The sequence below is a fragment of the Amphibalanus amphitrite genome, unplaced genomic scaffold, assembly GCF_019059575.1.
Source record: "Amphibalanus amphitrite isolate SeventyFive unplaced genomic scaffold, NRLGWU_Aamphi_draft 000376F_arrow, whole genome shotgun sequence".
NCBI classification, from domain to species: Eukaryota; Metazoa; Arthropoda; class Thecostraca; order Balanomorpha; family Balanidae; genus Amphibalanus; species Amphibalanus amphitrite.
In genome coordinates, this window is record NW_024881870.1 from 126,689 (window position 1) to 151,734 (window position 25,046).

Here is a 25,046-nt window from a genome sequence, read left to right on the forward strand (position 1 = left end):
GGTGAGCTCGGACACTGTCCAGGCGTCAAATGAGGAAGCTTAGAGCCCTCGGTGCCACAAGAGATTGGCCTATGTGTTCAATGTTCATGTCTGTTGTGTCGCCTCATCCACGAATTGTCCACATATTTAGGCAACAGATACCTACAACGTGCTATAGTTACATGTCTTTTATATCGTTGACAGTACCTACCTACCTACCTGAGAGCAGGACAGCTATGCCACACTGGTTTAGGTTGGACGAGTTTTTCTGTAAGTCAAGACCGGTGTGTAGACTGGGACACTGAGGGTTGGAAAGGTGGAAGATATCGACCACTTCGCTCCCGCAGTGGTATACGTATAGACTTCAACGGTTGACGTCCCTATCGACCAAAAATCGCCTCATCATGCCATTTGTGAGTATCTGTGCAGCGTGGCCGGGAACACTTGTATTGCGTGCCTTATATGCAACCCGACGCTCATTCTCAGATCAGCACAGCTGGTCCAATATTTGGTTATTGGTTAATGCTTGCCTGATAAAGTTGTAATCATTGAGTTCAATTCTGAGGTTATGTCTCTATCAGTCAGATTTCCGCTCCAAATATGATCGATGACGTATCCAAGGCCGCCTGAAAAAGTGGACAGTGTTTGATGAACGCAGTGGCTATCCATAGGGCCTATCGGACAAAAAATGCATTTTAAAGGGAAGGCCAGGAGGGCTGAACTTTTGTTACCTCGTGAGTATGTTAACGAATGGAGGCCGAATATCATACCGATAATTAACTTACTACGACGCGATAGCGCCCCTTGCATGCAGTAAAACGCATGATACGCTACACAAACCAAATGTAAGCACTAAGCAGGCTCTGATAAGGAATTACGACCCAAGGCGAGCCCCTGGTACTCGCCTCTCGTCCTTCAGACCCCCTCCCCGACTCCCCAGCCCTCCCGCGTCAGACCCACGGCACACAGAGCCAGCCGGCCAAATCCAGTCGCGACAGCCGTCCGTGACAGAAGCCTGCTGTGAGTGAGAAACGACTCAACAGTCCACGGTGGATGACGAACCGGCCAGTACAGCTATGGGCATTGAGCAATGAGCAGGGAAGTCAACCTTCAAACGCAATACGACAGATACCATAACCAAGTTACCAAGCTTATACTTTATAGAGCTTCATGACCATTATCACCCTGGATATGCGCTTCAGCCCAGACGACAAATGGACAAGTGGTTCGGATTTGCCCGTTTTAAGATATGCTTTACAAGAAAAACAAAACACGGAAGTGCGCTACAAGCCTAGTAAACACTAGAAGTCCAAGTAACCTTATCTGGATACCGAGGTAAGATGGAAACCAGCTCTGTAGCGAATTGTCTGTCGGGAAAGTCGGATATAATAGACTGAACACTCCGCTCGCAGAGCAGAAACACGAACAGCTGTGGCAGGCCACACCTGAATTGGGGCGTTATTAGCTAAAGAAATGAACTGAGACTTCCCAAGCTGCCTGAGCTTCACCATAACTTTTTTTTACGCGATTCGAGTGTGGATTAAGTCGAACATCTTTCGGCCGGTTTACACGATTCATGCGTCAGGAGTCCAGGACGGATGGCACCTGATAAAGAGGATAGACAAGACACAATAGTGTTCAGAACAGCAGATCTGGACGGAACGGTAGCAAATTCGTGACTCGCACTCGAAACATTAGCTTCCTACCGTGGCAGATCATCACTCGACAAAGCTGATTGAAATCAGTACGAAACTAACAAGTTTGACTTCACGATAGTAGCTATTCATCGAGTCACGAGCACACCCACTTCACAGCCATTCTATCCCGATATATCTAGCTCGGGCCGGCCTAGCGACACGACACACGACTCGGCCAGCCATCTGTCTGCGGAGGGCCACTTGTTTATAGTCGGTGGCACGAACCGCGTGCACTTTGAACTGGGAGCTGGGTATATCCATGTCGCTCTGGGAGTGTGGTAACGATTTTACCACGGGCCGTGTCCTCACGTGTCACACCGATAATCGCAATAGTCCGGTGAGGAAATTACTAATATAATTAGGTGCGATGAGCGATATACTTGGCCTAACACTGCCACCCTTTAGCTACACAGACAACTGAGATTACGTAACTACTAACCTTACCTAACCTATCTACCGATTAGCGACCACAGTCGTAGAGCAAAGTGGCAAGATTGATTGGTATATTCATGAGCGTATAATGTCAGTGCAAGGCAACACAAAATGTACAGTTACCAAACAATGCTAAGAAAACACGTCGTAGCATATAAGATAAATAAATCGGTATGCCGAGTAAGGTCATATACAAATACATGTCATGCTCCAGCTATACACGTCTAGTTAACTCGAGGTTTGGCGGCCAAACTGATATTCTCATTGACCTGAAAGCATGTTCAAATCACAGTATCAGACACCGTTCAATATCTAGTCAATCGCCATGGAAGGCGCCAAACGTTTCAAAAACTAGGAAGCCTCTTTCAGGAATGAACACTGCTCTTCGAGCCGACATCCTTGATACTGACCCGACCGTCTGGATAGCTATCAGGTACTCATCCATCGACAACCCCAAACCACGTCTGGCTCTTGGTCTGCCGCCGTCACATCGAGCGAGGTCTCCAGAAAAAAACCGGTCACAAACCTACGTCAGCAAATGATCCAACAAGAACCAGCAGCCTCTGACACGACCCCGAGATAGCCGCGAGCGCTTACCGGCGAGCAGCGGCCGACCCACAGCACAATCTGTAACTGAAGCCAAACTGGTGACCACTGAGAAGTATAACGCACCCAGGCCTGCGGCGGCACCTCACGCCACGGCAACAGCGCCTCCCACTTCGGTGTCGACGTCTCGCATCCCATGGGCACCTCATACCTTGGTGGTGGCTCACTTTTCGGCGATCACGCCTTGCACTTCAGTGACAGTCTCATACTTCACCTACAGCACCCTACACTTCAGCAGGCTCCTCTCACACCTCGGCGGCGGCCAGCCGACGGCCCAGCTGCCGGAGGTACGAGTGCAGGCTGCGGGCCGCCTGGCGCGTGCCTCGGTCGGTCATCCGGCGCGGCACCATGCCCACGCGACAGTCAAAGTTCATCAGCCACTCGACGACGCAGTGGCGCGGCCGGCGCACGCAGGGCCGGATGGTGATGATGGTCGGTCGGTTCACTGCGCGCACCATGTCCGAGGGCCGCGGGTCGTCGCGGTGCGCTATCGACACCACCGAGCTGAAGAACATGAGTCCCTTGCGGCCGGCCAGGCGCAGGTTGATGAAGTCGCGGGGTGACACCATGCCGCCCAGGAACGGTCCCGTCTGCTGGTAGCGCACCTCGCACTGCCCGTCGATGCGCTGCAGCTGGCGGCACGAGGTCAGCGAGCCGTTCCACTCGGGACAGTGGTCGCAGTTGTGGATCAGCTCGTTGGCGAACGTCTCCGTCGGGCATGCCACCGTGCACGTGAACATGAAGAGCGTGTGCGAGCCGACGCGGCGCGAGAAGAGGATGTCGTCGTCGTCGAACACCTCCTCCTGTTTCCAGTCGGAGGAGTTGAGCAGGTCCAGCGCGCGCCGGCAGTTCTCCTCCGCCTGCTGCCGCAGCGCGCGGTCCTCCTCACTCAGCCGGGAGCGCGGCCCGGCGCCCTCCTCGTCCTCATCATCCGAGCCCTGCGGCGAGCCCATCGGCGAGTAGAAGTTGGACACGCTGCCCGTGCATGTCGACAGGTAGTCCCTGACGCGCTGGTGCTGGTGACCCACCAGTGGTGTCCTCTGGTTGGTGTAGCCAGCTCTCCTCTGTAGCATCAGCCTTGCTCTTGTCTCCTGAGGTATCACTCTGTGATCGTACAGCCAGACTTCCAGCCATGCTAAGATGAAGAATGACACTATAAGTGTCACTTGGAAAGTATTTGATGCTGAAGCAGACTGCCACTGATAATACAGAATCTTGAATAGAGTTGCAATACATGAGGCAGCTGTGGTGAGGGCTATCATCCACCAGTGGTCCATCCTTATGATCACATACACCACGATCAGAAGCATGAAGCGGATGAACGCTGCTGAGACCACATCAAACAGAGATGTCTCAACAGAATAGTGCACGACCTGGTCCTCAAGTTCGGCAAACACATTCTTCCCACTTAAAACTACACAGACCAACCAGAAGATACAGCACAAGAGCACATCAAATGTCACTAGCAGGCAGAAGAACCTTCTTGCTGGAGATATCCGGCCCTCCATTTCCATTCCAGTTATCCATTCACCATAGTCATAGTCTGTCGGAACTGAGTTGGAACTGTGCACAAGATTAGCTGTGCTTCCACTGACATCGCGAGCGTTGATGGAGGACGTACCGACACTGGCGGTGTCCACCTTCTGACTGGATGTGGTATCGTCCGCAGACATGACTTTGCTTGGGATAAACACTCAGCAGTTTGTCATTTCAATTTCCCAGTCGCAGTGGCGAACAAAGAAACACGCTTTGCTGTGTTCGTAATTACCTTGGAGACGTGGAGTTCCTCGGTGGCAGGTTCTTCTCCGCCCTGGATTCCCAGTTTGGGTCACAGCATATATTCGCTCACATCCAAATAATTATTCCAAAATTCAATTACTCTTTCACCACATACCCTCCATCACCCAGCAACAGCGCGGACACCAGCTGGCATCGCCGTTCTAAACAGACGTCTAGTATGTATAGTGGCATATCTTTTGGCATATTTTGCTAGTATATAACTTTATGTTGAAAATTGTTCTCACAAACTTTTTACGTAAATGTACAAAAAAACTATTCGACACATTCGAAAAATATTAAAACAATTTTTGTGTTCCTAAGAGGCAGTAAGTTGTCTCGTAAGAAAATCTTTTTAAAATTAATCGTCTTTTGCTAGTATGCAATTGTATACCAGATGAAATTATCAGCTGTTTGCTAGGCTTTTGTGAAGACAATGCTTGCGATTTTAGGACAATAACAGCGCATGCAGTATATTTGGGTGCCATGTATTTTTGTGTGTTAATTTCATTTTTATCTGCTGTTGATTCGATGAATGTCATAAATTATTGTGAACTTGCTTAGTAAATTTCTGATATTTTTCCTATGGTAAGCTCATTGTTTCACATGCTTATTGATTGGGAGATAGGGATAGAAATGTGAACTGGTTTTATATTTCTACCAATTTACTACGATTGGCATTATCATTATTGTTATATAACTTGAACTGTAGTACCGCCCTAGGTACCTTCCTGTCTAGGTGGGTTCCTTCTTAATGAGTTTGAGTGCTTATTTCAGGGTTCATCAGCTTGATCTACTGCAAAATTACTATGGTTCTGCTCTGCTATCACCAAGTTGAAGTGTGAGAAGTCACTTGTACACAACCACAAGTGCTTGCTAAAAGTCTGTTTATTATTTCATTTGCTTATAATATGTCTGGGCTTCTTTTTAACAACATCCCTCCACTTTTTCTCAGATGCTGTTGGGCAGCATGAGGCGTTTGGTGTCAATGCGGCTCCGTCCACCGCTGTCGTGTTGTCAGCTTTGTGGACCAAGGCGGTTAGCTGGACGTCTGGGCTCACTTCCACATCTACACGACCCATCGCCTCGCCTTCTCAGCTCCTCTGTTGGTCTGCTGGGATCTGCAGCTCACCCCAGCCGGCCGAGCCAAGACGAGCTACTGCCCAACTCTAGGAGTGTCCTGGCTCCGGCCCAGAGGCTAGTGGCCTCCTGCCCGACAGCTGTACAGCCATACCTGCAGCTGATGAGAGTTGACAGACCAATAGGTGAGCATGGTTATTGTACTGTTGAGTCCCGATAATTGGTACCTATCGGTCCTAATGGCCGGTCCAGTAGCTCAGTGTTGTTGTTGTTGTTGTTGGCGTTCCGGCCGGTGGGCCCACATGGGGGGCCCCAGCCCCCTCGGGGGCGACACTTGCGACGTCCGCGCACTGCGCAGGGAGGGCAGCAGGCCCCCAGACGAGTTCCGGCGGGCTCAGACGCCGGGTAGGGCCGGGAAAACCAGCACCGGCCACCCCGCCAGAGTGTCCAGCGCCGTGGGCGCTCTATAGTCGGCCCAGGTGCCGCAGGAACTCGATAACCTGGCACGGGTCAGCGAAGACCTCCCGCAGCGTCGGGTCGTGTCGGTCCTAGCTCAGTGTCGGTCCCGTAGCTCAGTTGGTGAGCGTTGGACTCCGCACATGTTTACATTGGTCAGTGGGCCCAAAATGACCTTAGCAGTCGGCGCGCCCTAAAGCCACAATTAACAAACAAACAAATGGTACTCCACAGTCCGCACTCCGCGTGGTGAGAGCACGCGTTCCAGGTTATAATAGTCCGGGTTCGAAGCGCGACCGGTGCTTGACATTTATGGGCCTCCTGACAGGTATGGTTGTGGTTAATGGCAGGCCGTAGCCAGGCGAAATCAGTGAGGGGATTGGCCGTGCGCGGCTATATGCGCACGTTAAATTTTGGACTCTAAATTCTGCTATATAACTGGAAATGCGCGATCGGAGGGTAGAGTGCAGGGTCACCGCAACAACCTTCGCTTAGCGGTGGCTCTGTCCTTTTGAATCCTTTCTATCAAAAGGTTCGGACTAAATTTGAAAAGAAAAAAATGGCAGCACAAACCGTACTTGCGATTGCAGGTCACGCAGGTCACGGGATGGGTGCCTAACGTGTTAGGGGTTATGGGCGGTATTGATGCGTACAGACTATGAACCCTGATGGATACGGCCGATAATGGGGGGTAAGGTCTGACTCCGTCCGATGGAAAGGACTAATTGACGGGCATTCCGTCTGACGAGATTCACGGATCGTACACTGACATGGGGTACAGTTGTGCTGGCGGGTTTGGGCCGACCACACTGACTGCTGTGAGCTTATGTCGACCCCCCTCATTCCAGGCTCGTGGCTGCTGTTCTGGCCGTGCGGCTGGGGCCTGGCGCAGGCGGCGCCGGCCGGCTGCCTTCCCGACCCCACCCTCCTGGCCGTGTACGCCGCTGGTGCGTTTGTCATGCGCGGCGCCGGCTGCACCATCAACGACATGTGGGACAGGGACATTGACAGCAAGGTACGTGGGCCGTTCATTCGTCTATTCAGTTACATCGATCTGGGTATCTGTATGGCTATATGCACCTTCTTGTTATTTGTATCGCTGCTTCTCATAGTGACAGCTGCGGACTGCAGAGTGATGTTAAAAATATCGATGTTTTCCTTCGTACAATAACTTTTAAAACGCTTCAGGATGGACTTGTTTTCAATATTTCAGCAAGTTGGTTATCAAATTTTCACGAAGAATTCGACTAGCGCATTATGATTCCCAAGAGTTTGGAATGCCCGGAGTTAACGAGGGCGACGATGCATCGTCCCTGGTGATTATTTTTGGTTGCATCTGATCTTTGAAGCCGAGGCGATGAAAACACTGGGTCACCGTAATACAGTAACTCAGCACCTCCCACCTTTCCCAGCTCGTCCTCTGACCTCAACCCCCTCCCCCAGGTGGAGCGGACGCGGAGCCGACCCATCACCAGCGGCCGGGTATCAGTTCTAGACGCGCTCGTGTTCCTCTCGGCCCAGCTGTCGGTGGGCGCGCTGCTGCTCCTCCAACTCAACTGGCCCACCATTCTGCTGGGCGTCTCCTCCCTATCGCTGGTGCTGCTGTACCCGCTGATGAAGCGCGTGACGCACTGGCCGCAGCTGGTGCTCGGGCTCACCTTCAACTGGGGAGTGCTGATGGCATGGGCGTCCGCGCAGGGGGCCGTGGACTGGCCCGCCGCGCTGCCCCTGTATGCTGCGGGTGTGTGCTGGACGATCGTCTATGATACCATCTACGCACATCAGGTGAGAACTGGCGCTAGCCGGATAAGGCAGTCGTCATGCAAGACGAATCTTCTTAGCAGTTTATTAGGAAAAGCAGTTTGTTATGTTCCGATTTAGTGGGTGCCCATGTGATATCAGTGGTTCCGACGTGATATCGGAAAATGGTAGCAGACGATTGAGTAACATAGCAAAGTAAGCGATTCGAAACAGTTAACAAGTGCATTTACTTACGGCTCCGTTTTCTACCGAAGCCGCACATTTAGTCGAACCGACTTCTTTCTACCAAACCACCATCCAACAGTAGCAGCATCTCAGTCGCTCCTCTCTGACGTCCACAGGACAAGGCGGACGACCTGGCGCTGGGTATGAAGTCGACCGCGCTCCGGTTCGGGGACGCCACGCCGCGCTGGCTGGCAGGGTTCTCTGCTGCAATGATGACAAGCCTGGTGGCTGCCGGTGTGGCGGCGGGACAGAGCTGGCCTTACTACCTGGGGCTCGGTGCAGTCGGTCTGCATGTTGGAAATCAGGTGGGTGGCCGTTGGGACGATGGAGTGTGATGGGAGACTGTAATAGCGACAGTGACTGCGTGCACATTGGTATGCATGTGTGACGTGTGTGCATCAATGGGGTGATTTTCTCGATGTCTTGTGATCGATGTGAATCGTGAGGAGGGATGTGGTCATTATTTTTTAATGGTGATGTCTTACGCAAAATTATTCGGATATTTCCATTTTGATTTTTTGAGATACACGTATATTGCATAAATCGAAAGCTTTTAAGCGACTTTTTTGCTTTGACGCCGACCGGTAATCTGCTACGTCCGATACATTCACAGGTGCGGACGTTGCGGATATACGACGCCGCCGACTGCGGGGACAAGTTTCGCTCCAACCGGTACGTGGGCCTGCTGCTGTTCCTGAGCATCGTCGCCGGACGGTGGGTGGGGAACAGGGAGGGAGATCCCTCGGCCGCTGAAAACTCAGCCCCCTCCGCTGCTTCTGCCCTGGGCGCCTCCACAGTAGCAGCGGCTTCAGCCTCCGTGCAGAGCTCAGACGCGTAGTTAGACGTAGTTAGAGCGCTAGACTTGATCTCGACTGTGATAATGTGTGTCGGAATGGTTGGTGTTTTTGTTTTGCCAGCTCCGTCGGCGGAGCTAACTTTGGCGCAATTTTGTGTGAAAAAAAAAACAATGCGAATCAGCCAAGTGACACATCGACATGCGAGAGCTTTTTGCCAATAACTCGGGTGTAAGGGGCATTATGAAGGTTCCCACAAGTCGCAGCATTTGGTGCCTCGTTATGATCAGTGGAAAAGGACGGATTCCCGCAATAGGAGACTCGATCGGATGCACACGTTTTAGTGAGCCCTGGATGTGTAAGAGTAATCTTCACAGTCACTATTTGGAAAGGTCCAGTCGCTATATGGACGATAAGGTGATTTGGAGACAGGCTGACAGTCGACTGGAGTTAGATAACGCTGCAATAATTTGGCCAAGGCGAGTACCTGACCGGGTAGGATGGATGCATGCTTCGAGATTTTCGCGCTGAAGAATTGACTTTGTTTGGATCAGTGTGGTGGCATGAATGTCATGTGCAATTTGTTCAAAAGTGTCGCTTAGGTGAATTTGCATTGCCATATCAAATGCAGGAAAAGCCATTTTTGCACCGTTGGTTAGGGATTTGTTTCGGTAGCTTTATGACTACTAAGCTACATTTTATATCATGATGCACCACCTCTGGCGCGGGTTCCTAACTTATTTAGAGTAGTTTACGACAAGCTGCAGGTTTTCGTCATTTTCGTAGGTAAATTTCACAACAGACATCCGACGTTCAACACCATGGTATCATCCCGTCTTGCTGACACTTAGTTGGTAGCCGACTCCTTAGATATCTAAAACGGTTTGTTTCGATAGCCTGCTGGGATAATTGGCTTTCTTGTCTAGTCATGCCATGTGATCCCAAGTTCAGTCGGGCTAGATCATCCTGATGTATGTTAACCCGCGCCCTGCTGGGGGGGGGGGTGTTTGAACACCCCCCCTGTGGTTTTTCGCGGATATCTCAAAAACGGCGGCGCTCCGCGCCGCCGTTTTTGGTACACCTTATCATACATCAATTCTACACATGTTGTGAAAATTTCAGACCAAGGTCATTCAAGGTCAGGTCACCAGGTCACTTGAAGTGACCTCACCTCATAATAAGTTTCAATGTCTGCCATAGCTACACCGAGTGACCGATCGCTTTGAAACTTTCAGCGATTACTAAGAACAATAGCATGTACAAAATGTATATCTCAGAATTTTGATATCGATGACCTAAGGTCAGGTCAATTTTGCGACCTCCCCATTATAAGTCAATGGGAGAAAATTGAAATGCGCCTCTTTTGGACGAAAAGCATTATAAACACTCCCAAACACTGAATTACAAGTGGTTTAGACACACTGAACATGAAAATGGTGTCCGTGACCCCTGGTTATGCCCCTGAGGTCATCTTAGGTCACGAATGGTATCTAGCAGTTTTTCGCAAATAACTTTTGATAGAGGCATGCTAGAGCGATGAAAACGCCTTAGATGTGTTCAGCTGGACGATACGGATCGACTGATATGCAACATGACCCTTTCCGGTCAGGTCATGACCTTGACCTGAGGTCAAATTTTCAAGTTGACCTTTCAAGGTCAAGTTATAGTTCATTCGATGCGTCTTGACGAGAGGAACACGATGCCGGTAAAAGTAAGCTCGTACAAGGTTTGGGTCAAAAGTTATTGCAGAAAAACTGTTTCCGAAAAAATCGGCTATTTTTGCAGTTTTTACCCCCTGCAGGCAAAACCGTTGACGCTAGGTCAAATCTGAGAGAATTACTCAGAAAGAGCGTTAATAGGGCTATCGAATGCGCTTTTCCGCAGCGCTGTAGCTCTATTGGTTCCCGAGTTATGCGTTGGCTTCTTGGAAATTGTCGACATTCGACCTGGAAATCGGCGAAATTTTGCCTTCAATGACCTCTGGTGACCTGACCTTTGACCTGACCAAAAAATTGACCGAAGTGATTTCGTCATTATTTTTTACGCTCTTTCGAACGCCGCCTTCTGCGTATCGCTACGTGGCCCAGGAGCCGAGTTAGAAGGGGGGGGGGGTGTTTGAACACCCCCCCCCCCCCAGCAGGGCGTGGAAATCCAGGACCCCCAGCAGGGCGCGGGTTAAGGAGTTTACCTCGGCTGACCGGCCATCAAAGTCAAAGAGACCGCTTCCCTGCAGTGCGTCAAAGCCCTGATTGTGATTGATGTTGGGAGAGGAAGTTCCAGGGTAGATGGATGAGAGAGAAATGTGATTCGCTGCGGCGAGCTTTCATGCAGCTGCAGACCGTATGCATGTGAGCGAGTGAGACTGCTGAAAAGTGTGTTGTTATTGTTTTGGATTTCTCATCTGAAACACGTGCTCGTATACCAAAAATATAAGGTGATCAAAAGGGTTTCTGCCGTATAAACCTTGTCGAGTGTCAATCTTATCCCTGCCTTGGATGGGCAAATTTACTGGCTTAACACTACCCACTGCCATGCATCTAGTGTACGCTTTCTACCGGTTAGAAATTGGTTTCGTAAGAGGAACAAAATTAGTGCTAAACTACACTAGTTACTTGTTACATATGTAGTATGTATTCATGTAATTGGACATCCATATATTCACAATTATCGTATGTTACCGCCATTGTGCGTCCTCAAGTTTCCACATGACAGCATAGATGCATAATCAAGGAAGCCACATAACAAAAGACAATCACTGCTGCCATACCTACTGTGTTCGCGCTACTCACGACTTCACATAAGGCCTGATGCTCGTACGTACATTTAACCAGCTTCCTCGTACGGGTAATACACACACAAATTGCTCGTAAATGGGAACCGCAGAATATTCGGTTTCTGTCGGTTTTCAAATCAGTGTTACTTAATAAATTACAGCGTTACACCGTTACTACATAAAATGCACGCTTAAAACTATTCAAAGAAGTCCATTGGCCTGGTCTGGTCGTGTCAGACCAAGATACATAATAAGAAACTCGATGCATCGTGTCAGACACTCGGCACATCGTGATACGTGATACCATGGTACAATGCCTTGTTCAAATGCTCAATCACTCGATCTAAGCTAAAACTTTCGCCCATCTCCTTTCTCAGTACGCCTTTAGTTTCGTTAGTTTACCTAGCCGCAGTGAGATGTCTATCCAACGTGCTACAATCTGACACTTCTCATGCAAATGGCGACAATCATAAGCGATCAATCATGCAAGACAGTCATGAAATATGGACAGGATTCTTGGACGGAATACATTTTAAAGTTGTTCTTAATTAAATTACTTTTTGCGTAGTTGGTCCCACGGGATATCATTATGATTCACGGAGTTCCTACAACCCAAAGATGTCTAAATTTGTAGATGCTATAAAATTTGTAGATGCTATATAGTCTGTTCCATATCAAGCTTGCAGTCGGAGTTTCTTCGGCAGATTGCTCCTCCGCTCAAGAATTTGTGTCTTAAAATGTAAGAGCTGTATATACAGAAATCACGCCCTGCTTTCAGCAGGGCACTTCGGCTGCAAGCTTGAAACGGAACAGAGTATAGTTCGCCTTTTGTCCCTATCACAACGTTTGTCGTGGGTAGCCAGCTCGTGCATTTCAACTTTCTCGGATGAGTCAACACAATTATTGCTGGATTGTTGTGCTAATTGGTAGCTAATGCCCACTTCAGTTCATTATACGTTCCTCAGATATCAGATGCCATGTCTGACCCGCGTTACCGAAGACACACACCCACCTCACTATCTTGACCACAGTGTATCACACCGAATCTCTCATCGGTACACGTCGTAACTACATCCCTCCATGTGGGTGGGGATGTAGTTTAAATAGGAAACACTTCCGTCTCCGCAGCGACTGGGACATACTCACTCGATCGGGGCTCTTCCATATCCCGCAATAATCCTGCTCATCGCACAGCACATACTTGTGGGTCTCTCTCTCTCTCTCTCTCTCTCTCTCTCTCTCTCTCTCTCTCTCTCTCTCTCTCTCTCTCTCTCTCTCTCTCTCTCTCTCTCTCTCTCTCTCTCTCTCTCTCTCTCTCTCTCTTCCAAATCTCTTTCTTTTACCCTCCTAACCGCTCCACCAGCCGTCGTATACACCGCACCTCCGCAATCTCTCTGCTGATTGACCCTACAGCTGTGTACGGGTCTCAGGCTCAGCTGGGGCGTCCCCTCCTCCTGCCGTGTCCAGCTCAGCCGTACTGGCGGCGAACGCGGCGTTTAGGTTGGCCTGTGTGCCGTGCAGTCGCTCCTCCTGGCCCGTGTGGATGAGCCACGCCTCGCGGTCCAGCGACCTCATCGGGCCCCACTGCCGGTTCGGCTGGAACGAGTGGCGGATCTTCTGTGGACGGAAGAGAACAGGGCGTCAGATGGGAATCGGTTCAGTGAGATAGGGCATTTTGTTTGGTTATGACTTATGATTGTTGGTCTTGGTGGCATGCAAGCTCTGTCGCTCAGAATGATCTCTTGTGCCCATAGAGATAAATAGATAATGAAGCCTAGGCAATTGAATCGGTTCTATATATGCTATATTTGCTTGCTGGTCTTCTATGAACATTCTCCATTCCTCAATATCAAACATATCGCTGATCAACCTAAACACTGCGCTGCACTGCACTGCCTTTAACCCATGCAGTACGAGCTTCCCATTACCCCCGGCCCCGGTCGCCGAGTGCGCTGTTATGTGTCACTCACGTTCATCAGGCCGCTGTGGGGGCTCTCGTAGATGGCGTGGATGAAGCAGACGGGCAGCGGGACCAGCGCGCAGCCAGTCAGCACCCAGCCGCAGTCTGTGGAGGAACGGACATGGGACGGCGGAATACGCGTCAGAACATGAAGGCAGATTGCCTGAGAAGATCGTACGGAGCAAGTATTTGCCATTGTCATTGGTGTCCATGATAAATCGTCATCAGCCATTAAAATAATCGAGACCTGTGGAATTGATGTTGGCACTCATTTTTTTCTAAAATAAGCCACCATATTGGAGGAACATAGCAACATCGCAAATGAAAAAAACAGCCCTCAGAGCAGGTGGGTGTCCTTTTAAGTTTGAACACTCACTGATGGCGATGTCCGGGTACCCGACATCTCCGTACAGCAGCGGCTCCATCTTGACCAGCGAGTAGATGAAGATGGCGATCAGTGAGATGGGGATGAAGACGGCCCAGCAGAAGCGCCAGTAGATGTTGGGCCGCTGGCCGATCATGAACTGAATGTCGTCACAGAAGCGGTTGATGCCGTACACCCAGTGTATGGCGATCGTCTCCAGCGTGGCCAGCACGAAGATGATGAATCCGCCGCCGAAGTAGTCCACCAGGTTCAGCAGGAACTGACCGCCCTGTGGATGGGAGTTGGGTTGAAGTCAGGTGAGAGAGAATTCGGAGAGTTGAGTAGAAAACCTTGGCGATATGTGGTGGTCTATGCCTGGACAAAGTGGACATGTGTGGGAAGGAAGAAATACGAGCTTGGAACGCCCCGTAAATGTTGGATAGGTTTCTCGTTCTGTTGAATCAGTCGATAATGACCTGCTACAATATCAGAGAAGTCCTGACTTCAATGAGCTCAAATAGTAACTGATGCATGAATATTGAATAATAGCGACTGGCCTGCGGCGTCACGCGCACTGACCGGTGTGACGTAGATGAGTCCGATGAGGAAGCCGGCAATGCAGATGCCGGCGGAGACCTTCCAGCGCGCCCAGTTGGGGAAGTTGTCACACACGACAGTGATGATACAGCCGGTCAGAGCTGTGGCCGAGCCCACGCCCAGCGTGAACAGCATCAGGAAGAACAGCACCGCAAACAACTGTGAACAGAACAGCCCATCAGAGCCGTGGCGCCCAGCATGAACAGCATCAGGAAGAACAGCACCGCAAACAAATGTGAACAGAACAGAACAGGTGTGGCAGTCGGCAGATGGCCTGCATGTGTGCGGAAGCTAATCGTTGTCATGAAAATGCGCCGCAAAGCAACTTTGGTTACGTCCTGTGGAGCAGTCCAAAGATAACATTAGCCTTGACAGTGCCAGTGGCTGTGTCGTGTCCAATGCATTAATTTAAAAGCAGGTTCTTACTTTGCTTTCCTGGCTAAATGCACCGCATATTTCAATTTGCAGCATACTGTCCGTCCACCCGGTCGGCTCGCCACAGAGCCTATGACTTTACAGTTATGACATCATACGGCAAACATCTCTGTATCGACAAGGGGACAATTCTCTGGATATGGAGGTCTACACATGATCTGACCTGTGGAAGTGTGTGGAAGTTGGCCAGCGCCTGCGGGTACGAGATGAAGGCCAGTGACGTGCCGCCGCCCTTGATGACCTGGTCAACCGTGGTGTCCAGCTCGTGGGCCAGGTTACCCAGGATGGCGAAAATGGTGAAGCCCGCCAGGAAGGAGGTCAGCATGTCCGTGATACTGATGATGGTGGCGTCTCTGAGGAAGGAAAAGCGAGAAATTCGTAGTTTGTTTCATTAGCATTTGGAGAAAACCGGCATTTTAGTGCAGTGGTCCGGACGGCGGAGCGCGTATGCAGTTGTGATTCAATCGACTGTCACTAGATGGCGGTAGTAGTGAACGCCTGAAGTTATACTGCACCGCAAGACTCGCTGCCAAGAGTTCAGCAATGAGCGTTGAGCTGAGCAGCCGTGAATGAAGCGTGCTCGGATAACGAATCAACCTGAATAAATAAGGAAATGCATGATCTTGACTCCACGATATATTTCTTTTCCGTTCGTTATCCTGTTTTATTAGCTGACGTCAGGCCCACTCCGCCACGCTCTCCCACCTGGCGACGGGGTGTTTGAAGCCGTTGTAGCTGGAAAACATGATGAGCGCTCCGAAGCCGGTGGAGAGTGAGAAGAAACATTGCGTCACCGCCGCGTACCACACCTATGAACGGTCAGGTGTTCGGCACGGTCAGTAAGGTCGATATGGAAATGGAGGATGGTGGTCAGGTGGTGTGACCAATGTCCATACTGGGATGATGTCGAGTGGCGCTTAAGTAAAAAAGTGTAAAGGCTGCACTTTTATCACCAGGAGGTTAACGTCGGGACCTTTTATGTTTTATTAAGTCCGTTACTTACAGTCTATCGTTGAAGTCACGCTTTTTGTTTGTGCTGACATTTTGTTCTAGGTACTCATAGCAGAAATGAAAAAAAACGTTTTATTTTCAGATCTTATCGGTTTTATGAGTTATGTTCTGAATTATTAAGATCTGCCAGACAACCAACTCACTGCGACTGACCTTTGGGTTGAGCAGCTCGTGCCACTGCGGCTCCAGGTAGAAGAGCACCCCATCCATGGCGCCGGGTAGCGTCAGCCCACGCACCAGCAGGGTGATCAGAACCACGTACGGGAACAGCGCTGCAGGGCGGTGCGTGGGGTGCCGTCAGTCGTACAGTGATGCACCGTCGAAGAGGAGGTCGAAGAGGCAACGTCGGAAAGGTTTATGGCTCTCGCTTGTTAGCCTGATCTTTGATATTTCCTTTCCTATACATACTGTATACCTATTCTATGCGACGTGATTTAGCTCCCTTCCTCGTTGGTCTGGCTCGTCTACTCCTTTTTTCTAACACCAGTCATTGCCCCGAGACTCCTATCACTATTCCCGTCCCGCCCAGTTCTGCCGAACGCCCTCTCAGCTCAGTACGCCGCTTACCGGTGAAGCAGGCGCCGCTTACCTGTAAAGTAGGCCACCTTGCCGGAGCTCTGGACACCCTTCACCAGCGTCAGGAACAGCACGATCCACGAGAAGGCCAGACAGAGCGTCAGTCGCCACTCGGGCGCCCCGATACCGTCGTCGATGTTGGGTAGCTCCTTTAACACGTTCCTCCTGTGGCATAGGAAGGGTTATGAATTTAGATGGTGTCGTGAAAGCTACCGGGGAGTATTCGGGGTAGCCTGGTCTATCGTGCATTGCTAGTTGTTTTTTTTTTTAGCACTGTTGCAGTTCATCTGACTTTCATATTCAAATTAATGCTGTCTTTTCATTAATTGCCTCCGGAAAATTAACACCAAAATCCACAATTGTGGATGCTGTCGACTACTTGTCTGTCCCCTCTTCTACCGCAATTCATTAAACACATCAGTTAATCTCCTAATACTTGCTTCAAGTCTCCACTCCCCTATTGCTTCTGCTCTTACCACGTCTCAAACACCCATCGGATCACTCACATGAAGTACATCTCGGTGGATCCGATCAGGCTGTCATCTCCGTGCGTGTGGTTCAGCTCCGAGATGTTGGTGGTCGGGTCGACGCAGTGGCTCATGTCGGCCCAGCTCGGGTCGCAGTAGGTCCACGGCAGCACCGCCGAGAACGACGCGAAGAAGTAGAACACGGTGAGCGCCATCAGCGCCACGTAATAGGAGACGACGGAGGCGGTGCCAATCATCTGGCCGTACCCGACACCTGGCGGCAGCGGCACGAACTGATGGCGTGCTGGTGGGTCGCCTGAACTATGCGTCGGAGTGTCTTACGAGGTGCGTTGGAGAACTATTTGAGATGGGTTACCAACAAGCTGCTATATAAACCTGAAGGTCCATCAGTTTCGGGTAACGGGTAGCAAAAACATAAGCGAATCGTTTTAGCAGTCTCACTTTTGGCTTTGTCTGAGACTGACTGCTGAGCCATTCTCAGACGATCCCCTGGGACCGCGAGGCTGTGTGGGACAGCCTACGCACCCAGGCGGCGGCTGGTGCATTGCGGCACAGCCTACCTGTACCTACCTCTGGCGGCCGGCACCACGTTCCAAACTCGGACGCAGCCGTACGACGAGAACTGGCCCATGGCGAGCTCCATGAAATATAGCGGCTTTCCTGTGGAATGCAGGATTAGAGTCACAGGGTGCGGCGGCCTCCACACATAGCGCTAGAAACACTTGTCTAGCTTTGAACCTATTGGCGCTTTGTGTGGTAACGACAGCCAGTTGCGGGTAGCACTCTGATTCACTTGGTTATAAAAGTCCACACTTGTGAGCACGAAAATATGGACCGGTATTTTTAAACTGTATATCTGATCATTTTCCGCCTAAAGCTGCATAAGCATAACAAACCCAACAAGCAAATGCTCTGGGAGCATGCAAATAATGCAATGTTTATCAAACTGGCTGATCAATCAAGTTACCTTACCTCGCTATGTAAAGCGTGATCGAGCTCCAAGAGAACAAGTAGGTAATACTTTCTTTAGCATGTTGGATTATTGGACTCCAACCAAACTAGACTGATCAATTAAGCAAGCACATCATAGCCTATTTTTCCATCATAGCTTGCTACCGCTCCCTCTCTCTCTCTCTCCCCCCTCTCTCTCTCTCTCTCCCTCTCACCCTCTCTCCCTCTCTCCCTCTCACCGATGAAGAGCAGCACCACCAAATAGGGGATGAGGAAGGCGCCGCCTCCGTTCTCATACGCCGTGAACGGGAAGCGCCACACGTTTCCCAGGCCGACCGACATGGCCACGCAGGAGAGCAGGAACTCAATCGGACTGCTCCACTGGTCCCGCTCCTGGTCGGCGGCGCCCGCCTGACCGGTCAGAGGTCAGAGGTCATATAGAGGGCGAGAGAGGTCAGAATAAGGAGTCTCTGATGGCTCTGACGGTTTTACCTGCGCTGTATATGAATCACAGTTGCTACACCAGTAAACGGTACGCAACGACCCGATAAAGTGCTTTGGAAGACAAATGTACGTCTGTAAATGTACAAATGTAAAATGTACTCGTATCAGTTGTTTTTAAACGATCTATTCCGATGATCTTTTTGTTCAGGTACCTATTTGATTTAAGAACGCTAGAATAGGAATGCATTTTACGTTCACTCTAATGGTAGTTGGTACTTACGTTTCCTTCTGCATCGACATTTTTTGCTCCTTTCCCGTTCATATCGGGCGTTTGTGCTGTCGTGATGGGCTCCTTCGTCTGTTTGCCATTGGCTTCGCTCATCTCTGTGTACTGTGAACAGATGTTTATGGAGGGTTTGAGGCTTTCATTCACGGTTCAACTTCACTGTATTCAGCGGTGCTAATCCCTTCATAGAGACTTTCGCAAAAAATGCAACTTTGCTATGCAATTGCAATGCTATTACAGTGGTCATAGACAATGAACCTGTGAATCATACCAAGCAGTGATAGGGAATCTTTTATTGGTCGCATCACAATTCGATGTTCTTAAGTAATGATAGGTAATCGCTACAAAACACTTTTTGTGAACAAGAATATGTGGCATTCTCTTGAATCATGATAATCACGATTAAGTTCTCAATTCCCTCCTCGGCATTGCTTTTTCTACCTACTAGTATCATATACTTGAAAGGTAATCATTTTGACGTCCTCAATTTGTTGTGTCATTACGAAAAAAGAGATTTACTGCCACTGTAAAGACGAACTTTATGACACATTGTATGGCGTGATCCGAAGCGTATGTGGTGTTACTATGCGTTTACAACCACAGCAAATGCACCTTTACAAAAGGCACTACTGAATGCTGATAGCGAACTCTAGTTAGAACATTAGAAGAACGATTTTCACCTGTAGGTGCATCAAGGATTATAAGGATGGGATTGGTACACACGGACTTATGATGAACCGCGGGGACTTTTGAAGAGTTTAGGTACCGGGGAAATGAAAACTTAAACGCTTTTTATGTGTAACGTATCAATGGACATAAGTAGAAATCAGGCTAACAGTGGAACATTACAAAGAACAGTGAACATTTTTCGGTTTATTTGCATAGCCTATCTCTTTGATCTTTCGCATTTATTTACATTACCCTTCTCAGTACCTGCAGCGACAATGTATAGGCCGTCAGGATGACGGCGGGATCACCGGAAGCGACATACTTCCGGTCCGTACCCAGGCACCGGTCGGAGCTGCCCAGTCGCGGCATCGAGCTCCGTTTGAGTTCGGAATACGGTCCGTCTCAAACGCTCCGTCCTGTCAGTCCGTAACGCGCCGTCCTATTGGCTATCCGCCGTCCTATCCTCGGCGTAATTTGCACTTGATCCGCGAATCGACTTCACAAGAACGCAGGCGATTTGGCTCGTTGGTAATGATTAGCACGGCGCTCCTTTCGTTTTTATGTTGTGTTGTTGTTCGGTGGTGTGCTTTGCTAATTGTAAAAGCACACAATATTGCTCACTACCACTGTGTCTCTATTCCAGCTCGTCCACCACCGCTGGTAACTCGTCCACTCTGTCCACTATTTTCAGCGCTTCTCCACCATCCACCGCGGTACGTCTTCTCCGCTGCTGTCCACAGCGTGACTCGCACTGCCTGCTGTCCAGTGTCCACCGTACCGCGGCGACTCCCCGCCCCGAGGATCGCATTATACCCTCCATACACCGAGCGTCCCCTGTTCGCCCCAACTGTCCCCCCAAAATCTATATAGCGGCCGGCCAGGTGCGTCGTCGGCCACTGCCCGCTCTCACGGCTGCACGTGGCATCGATCGCTCACCCTTCACTCTCTCCTCCCCTCCCCTCCCCCTCTTCCCACTCCCCTCTCCCTCCCCCTCACTTCCTGTCACCGCTGAGGGCGTTCCCACATAAACGCATTAATGACCGCGTCACCACGGAGGGAATTACGCAATACGCGGAATCAACGCTAAATGAGCATGATTGTTGAAAACGTCACGTTTAATACTGTTATGGGAGGTTCCGACCAATATACCTGGTACCATTAGCCACACAAAACGCATTGGCCATTGCCGATTTTATGCGCTCTCTATATATGCTTTCCTGGCTGCTGACTGTTGCATTTGAAGGATATTTTTGAAAAGTTGTCTTTTTATTAGCGTACGGGAATATGGGTCCATATGTGTTTCATGTGAGGTAGCTTTCATGACCAAATCGGAATCGTTTTTCAGATGGAAAGTGAATATGTTAAGATACCGGAGACTTGTAAATGGTATGGTAGTTTAAAAAACAACTTTCTTAAACGTAATTTATAAGGTTGTCATGGCTTCCGAACGTTTGACTGACACGTTTCTGAAATTCTTTACTAGCTACCCAAACAAAATTTTGTGCGAAAAAATAGATAATTGGTGGTCTAAAAATTTATAGCTAAATATATGTAATTAAAGCGGCTCACCGGAAACGTGATGGCTTTGCTCATGCACGGTTCGTCGGAAGGTCATCTCAGGCTCAAAAGAAACGGTATATACCATTCGAAAGCTGACGGTGAGCTGAATCCAAAAATGTATTTTTTATCAAAATCGATCGATGGCCTTTTTAGAAAATTGCGTTTTTGTAAAAACTTAATAATCTTTTATTCAACGGGCTGTCCCGGACATTCTTGAAAACATAAACATGTATTTTTGAGTTCCAGTGAAAGCTGAACGCCAAAAGAACAATATTTAGCGAAGCAATATTTCCAAACATTAATATGCGTCTCCCACAGCCGACAATAAGGCGCAATCACACATCTCAGTGTCACGATGGACCAAAGTCAGCCACACAGAAGCGTGAAATGACCCTTATCGACTCGCAGACCCGGCGCTCTCGGCCCGCCTGACCGGCCACGGAAAGACCGTTCGGCTCTCGTTCTACTAAACAAATGTAATATTTGCCACTTTAACTGTCCACATCGCTATTAAAGCTACTCAGGATACCTGTGAAGAAAATTCATTGTTCTGCTTGATTTACAACATGCTTTAATTTACATTTTTCTTATACATGTTTTGTTCCAACCAGCTGCGATCAGTGCCCGCGGAGGGGAAGTGAGCGGGGTTTCACTGTCAGAGGCTGTACTGGTGACAGCTGCTCGGCCGTGCGACCGGTCAAAGGTTACCCTGCCCCGCCGGGCGCTACCCCCACTCCACCCGAGCTGAGGCCGGTGCAGCCTCTGACATTTCAGCGCGGCCAATTTTCCTTATATGGGCATGATACCAAGCTCAATTGAGCGAAGTAGACATGAACAGATGCAAATTAATGCATGATGTGAAGATGACAGAACAATGAATTTTCTTCACAGGTATCCTGAATAGCTTTAATAGCGATGTGGACAGTTAAACTGACAACTTTGACATTTGTTTAGTAGAACGAGAGCCGAACGTTCTTTCCGTGGCCGGTCAGGCGGGCCGAGAGCGCCGGGTCTGCGAGTCGATAAGGGTCATTTCACGCTTCTGTGTGGCTGACTTTGGTCCATCGTGACACTGCAGCTGTGTGATTGCGCCTTATTTTCGGCTGTGGGAGACGCATATTAATGTTTGGAAATATTGCTTCGCTGAATATTGCTCTTTTGGCGTTCAGCTTTCACTGGAACTCAAAAATACATGTTTATGTTTTCAAGAATGTCCGGGACAGCTCGTTGAATAAAAGATTATCAAGTTTTTACAAAAACGCAATTTTCAAAAAAGGCCATCGATCGATTTTGATAAAAAATACATTTTTGGATTCAGCTCACCGTAAGCTTTCGAATGGTATATATCGTTTCTTTTGAGCCTGAGATGACCTTCCGACGAACCGTGCATGTACCAAATTATGAGGCTGACGTATTCATATTTGAGAATATGATTTGCGGCCTGTTGGACCGACCTTTTGACGGATCGGACACATCACTACAAGCGTTAAACGGCGTTCGAATAGCCGCCAAGGATTATTATGAAAGTACTAGTCATTACTCATTTTTATCTCATGTTAAAATTCAGGTCACCAGAGGTCATCGAAGGTCAGATTTTCCTCCTTCTGTATTTTTATTTAGGTCATGAACCGACCGACAAAATACCAAATTGCATATCGGCTGATCCGTAGTATTGAGATTCTTGAGCAGCATTCAGTCAATCGATTGGATTAAAGTTATGTGATAAGCGGTGTTAAAACACTTTGAAGGACTAGCCCTTACCTGGCTAGCCATGGCGCCACTCCGGTCAGCGGTCCGTCAGTGATGTGACGGCGCTGCACCTCGGACACACAGAGTGACGGGTGACCGTGTGACACCGTCCGGGGGCGTCACAGTTCCGCCGTGACGCGTCACGAGCACGGACGCCGCCTGTCGCACCTGTGAGCTGCTTCACCAGGCTTGTGTACCGGTGAATTTAACCAGTGCCGACTGCCGTCCTGAAGACTGACGAATCTCGATGTTCGTGACCTAGTCTCGGGTCAGCTCGCCGGTCTCCTCCTCTCTGTACTCGCTGAGGTCGGCGCTGCACGGCTCCTCAGCGCCGGTGAGCCCCTCTCGCCCGCCCGCTGCTCGTCGCCGCTCTGACGGAGGTGTGCCCGCAGCTGTGAACTCGGCCCCTGCCGCCGCCGATCTGACCTGTCGCTGATGGTCGCGGCGATGTGCCCTCTCACGCTCCCTCCCACCCCTCCCGCCCGGGGAGGGGGGAGGGAGTGATTTGTCACGGCCAGTCTCCCAGTTCCCACCCGGGTTGTATTGTTCCGTGGAATACGCGAATGGTGACCTAATTGATGGGTGACCATTCGCATTTTCGTTTATCTAAACTTTTTGGGGTGCGAACATTCTTTAGGAAGACATTTTTTATTACGGAGCGACCGAAGCGAGCGGAGTCTTACGTAGAATAACGGAAATTTCTGAGTATGAGCGGCCGGCCGTGGTCACGATTCTGCGACGCTTATATCTCAGCAACCACTGGACCGATTTACATGCGGTAATTTTTGTAGGGTAGCATCATTCCTTCTACCAAGTATTGGACTATTCCTGATGCATGTGGGTGACCCCTTATGCACGTGCCACGTGCAAAAAGAAGAGGTGTCCGTTTTGTAATTGTTGCAATATCTCGGTAACTACTTGGCCGATTGCGCTGAAAGTTGGCATGTAGGTAGGCACCCACTAGGCACTGCATTGTGCCAGAGTTGGGGTGCTGTTGCACGTGCGCACGTACAGGGGTCGTTTCCAGATCTCGAGAACGGCTGGACCGAATGCGCTCAAATTTGGTACACGGTTAGGGAACAGTTAGTAGGGTGCCGTGCACAAGTCATTTGGGACCCATTTTGCACGTGCGCACGTGCAGCGTGCCGCTTCCAGATCTCGAGAACGGCTGGGCCGATTGTGCTCAAATTTGGCACATCGCTAGAGACCGATTAGTAAGGTTCCGTGCACAAGTCAGTTGGAGGTAACCCCTCGAAATTTCGCACGTGCAAGGCCCACCCTCTCGCTCGCTCCGTTAGTCGCCCCAAAAGGCGTTATACTGGTTTTGTCATCGCACCATTTTCAGTGTAACTGGCGCCGAAATTCTAAATGCATTTGAGCTTTTGTATTCTACAAAATGTTTTTTTTTTTTTGCTTTTGTTTGGTTTAGTACTTTTACTCCGAAGTCCAGTATATAGGCCCTTGAATATCAACAACAAATCATGTTCTGAGCTATTGTAGTGGCTTATGTACGAAGGCATATGGTGTGCACTGAACATATTTCTTCGCATATTTCTTCAACTATCTTCGCCGGCTGCCGAAACTGATCGACGCCTCTCTTGAGATTGTTGGTTTTTGGCCGAGACAATCACTAATCGCCTAAGTAGGGTCACAGCTGTGTCAGCCCCCCTCCCCCAAAAAAAAATAATAATGACAGGTGTGTCCGACCATGACAGGTGGTCGAACAGGTGACGGCCTGTCATCAGCGGCCGAACCACACATGAGCCTGGCCGAGACGCAAAGGGTGTCATACGAAAAAATTCCGGCTTGAACGTAGTCGGTTACTGTCCTTGTTGAAACCGTCTCATATGTTAAAAGGGTGCAAGAAACCAAAATTTGCCGTTCTTTAACCCGCGCCCTGGTGGGGTCTGTTTATAACGCGACCTGGTGGGGGGGGGGGCTATTTTTTGCCCCCCCTCGTATCTCCGAAACTACTGGACGGATCCGCAAAATTCAAACGGCGTTCGATAGCCCTGTCAAATTTGTCGAGGGAAACCAAATTTTATTGACCTCGGGGTCACCGATGACGTCACAGGTCAGGTCAAAGATAAAATGTTTCACCGTTCACGGGGCTTCTAGGGAAAGCGCTATAACACCGAGTAAAACGCATTTTGTCGAAAATCAGCGATAAGACGTCAGTTGTCTAGTACATATGTTGCTATTAGAGGTCACTGGTCATACCAGGTCAGGTCACAGGTCAGGTCACCAAAGGTCACCAAGGGTCACCACATGAACCCAACTTTACTAAGGTTGTGCGATGCATGTTTTATGGCCAGTTTTTCATTTCCAACCCAATGGTGTTGGTTATAAGACCATCAGGTACGGTTTAGGTCACTTT

General features: G+C 49.6%; 3 protein-coding genes across 6 annotated transcripts; 1 reads left to right on the forward strand and 2 right to left on the reverse strand.

Moving 5' to 3' along the window:
• Window positions 1-2,166: 2,166 nt before the first annotated feature.
• LOC122389927 (stAR-related lipid transfer protein 3-like) lies at window positions 2,167-4,651 on the reverse strand. Of its 3 annotated transcripts, none has more exons than XM_043382434.1 (2): window positions 4,483-4,645; window positions 2,167-3,849 (listed from the first exon to the last, which is right to left on the reverse strand). In XM_043382434.1, exon 2 carries the CDS (start codon window positions 3,785-3,787, stop codon window positions 2,960-2,962), a length of 828 nt encoding a protein of 275 aa, XP_043238369.1. In that variant the 5' UTR covers window positions 3,788-3,849; window positions 4,483-4,645; the 3' UTR covers window positions 2,167-2,959. The 3 variants fall into 3 exon arrangements, with proteins under 3 accessions (XP_043238369.1, XP_043238368.1, XP_043238367.1); XM_043382433.1 differs by having other exon boundaries at window positions 2,167-3,992; XM_043382432.1 differs by having other exon boundaries at window positions 2,167-4,651.
• Window positions 4,652-4,919: 268 nt separating this feature from the next.
• Window positions 4,920-9,781, forward strand: LOC122389904 (4-hydroxybenzoate polyprenyltransferase, mitochondrial-like). Of its 2 annotated transcripts, none has more exons than XM_043382389.1 (6): window positions 4,920-5,078; window positions 5,446-5,755; window positions 6,875-7,041; window positions 7,470-7,811; window positions 8,129-8,317; window positions 8,626-9,781. In XM_043382389.1, the coding sequence occupies exons 1-6, from the start codon at window positions 5,076-5,078 to the stop codon at window positions 8,848-8,850; spliced, it is 1,236 nt and encodes a 411-aa protein (XP_043238324.1). In that variant the 5' UTR covers window positions 4,920-5,075; the 3' UTR covers window positions 8,851-9,781. The 2 variants fall into 2 exon arrangements, with proteins under 2 accessions (XP_043238324.1, XP_043238325.1); XM_043382390.1 differs by lacking the exon at window positions 4,920-5,078 and adding an exon at window positions 5,199-5,229.
• Window positions 9,782-11,417: 1,636 nt separating this feature from the next.
• Window positions 11,418-23,093, reverse strand: LOC122389905 (sodium-dependent nutrient amino acid transporter 1-like). Its single transcript, XM_043382391.1, has 13 exons — window positions 22,682-23,093; window positions 18,686-18,796; window positions 18,201-18,372; window positions 17,581-17,670; window positions 17,029-17,263; window positions 16,536-16,687; window positions 16,100-16,218; window positions 15,641-15,744; window positions 15,099-15,288; window positions 14,483-14,659; window positions 13,916-14,192; window positions 13,550-13,644; window positions 11,418-13,196 (listed from the first exon to the last, which is right to left on the reverse strand). Exons 1-13 carry the CDS (start codon window positions 22,691-22,693, stop codon window positions 12,987-12,989), a joined length of 1,944 nt encoding a protein of 647 aa, XP_043238326.1. The 5' UTR covers window positions 22,694-23,093; the 3' UTR covers window positions 11,418-12,986.
• Window positions 23,094-25,046: the final 1,953 nt, after the last annotated feature.

What these genes read in the sequence shown, in the direction of transcription:
- LOC122389927 (XM_043382432.1), bottom strand. Translation starts at nt 4,387, where the DNA reads ATGTCTGCGGACGATACCACATCCAGTCAGAAGGTGGACACCGCCAGT.
- LOC122389904 (XM_043382389.1), top strand. An exon ending in ACAGGGACATTGACAGCAAG is followed by an intron (nt 7,042 to 7,469) that starts GTACGTGGGCCG and finishes CCCCTCCCCCAG; the next exon opens with GTGGAGCGGACGCGGAGCCG. An exon ending in ATACCATCTACGCACATCAG is followed by an intron (nt 7,812 to 8,128) that starts GTGAGAACTGGC and finishes TGACGTCCACAG; the next exon opens with GACAAGGCGGACGACCTGGC.
- LOC122389905 (XM_043382391.1), bottom strand. An exon ending in CGTGGTGCCGGCCGCCAGAG is followed by an intron (nt 17,264 to 17,580) that starts GTAGGTACAGGT and finishes CGCTGCCGCCAG; the next exon opens with GTGTCGGGTACGGCCAGATG. An exon ending in GACTCATCTACGTCACACCG is followed by an intron (nt 14,193 to 14,482) that starts GTCAGTGCGCGT and finishes TCCCATCCACAG; the next exon opens with GGCGGTCAGTTCCTGCTGAA.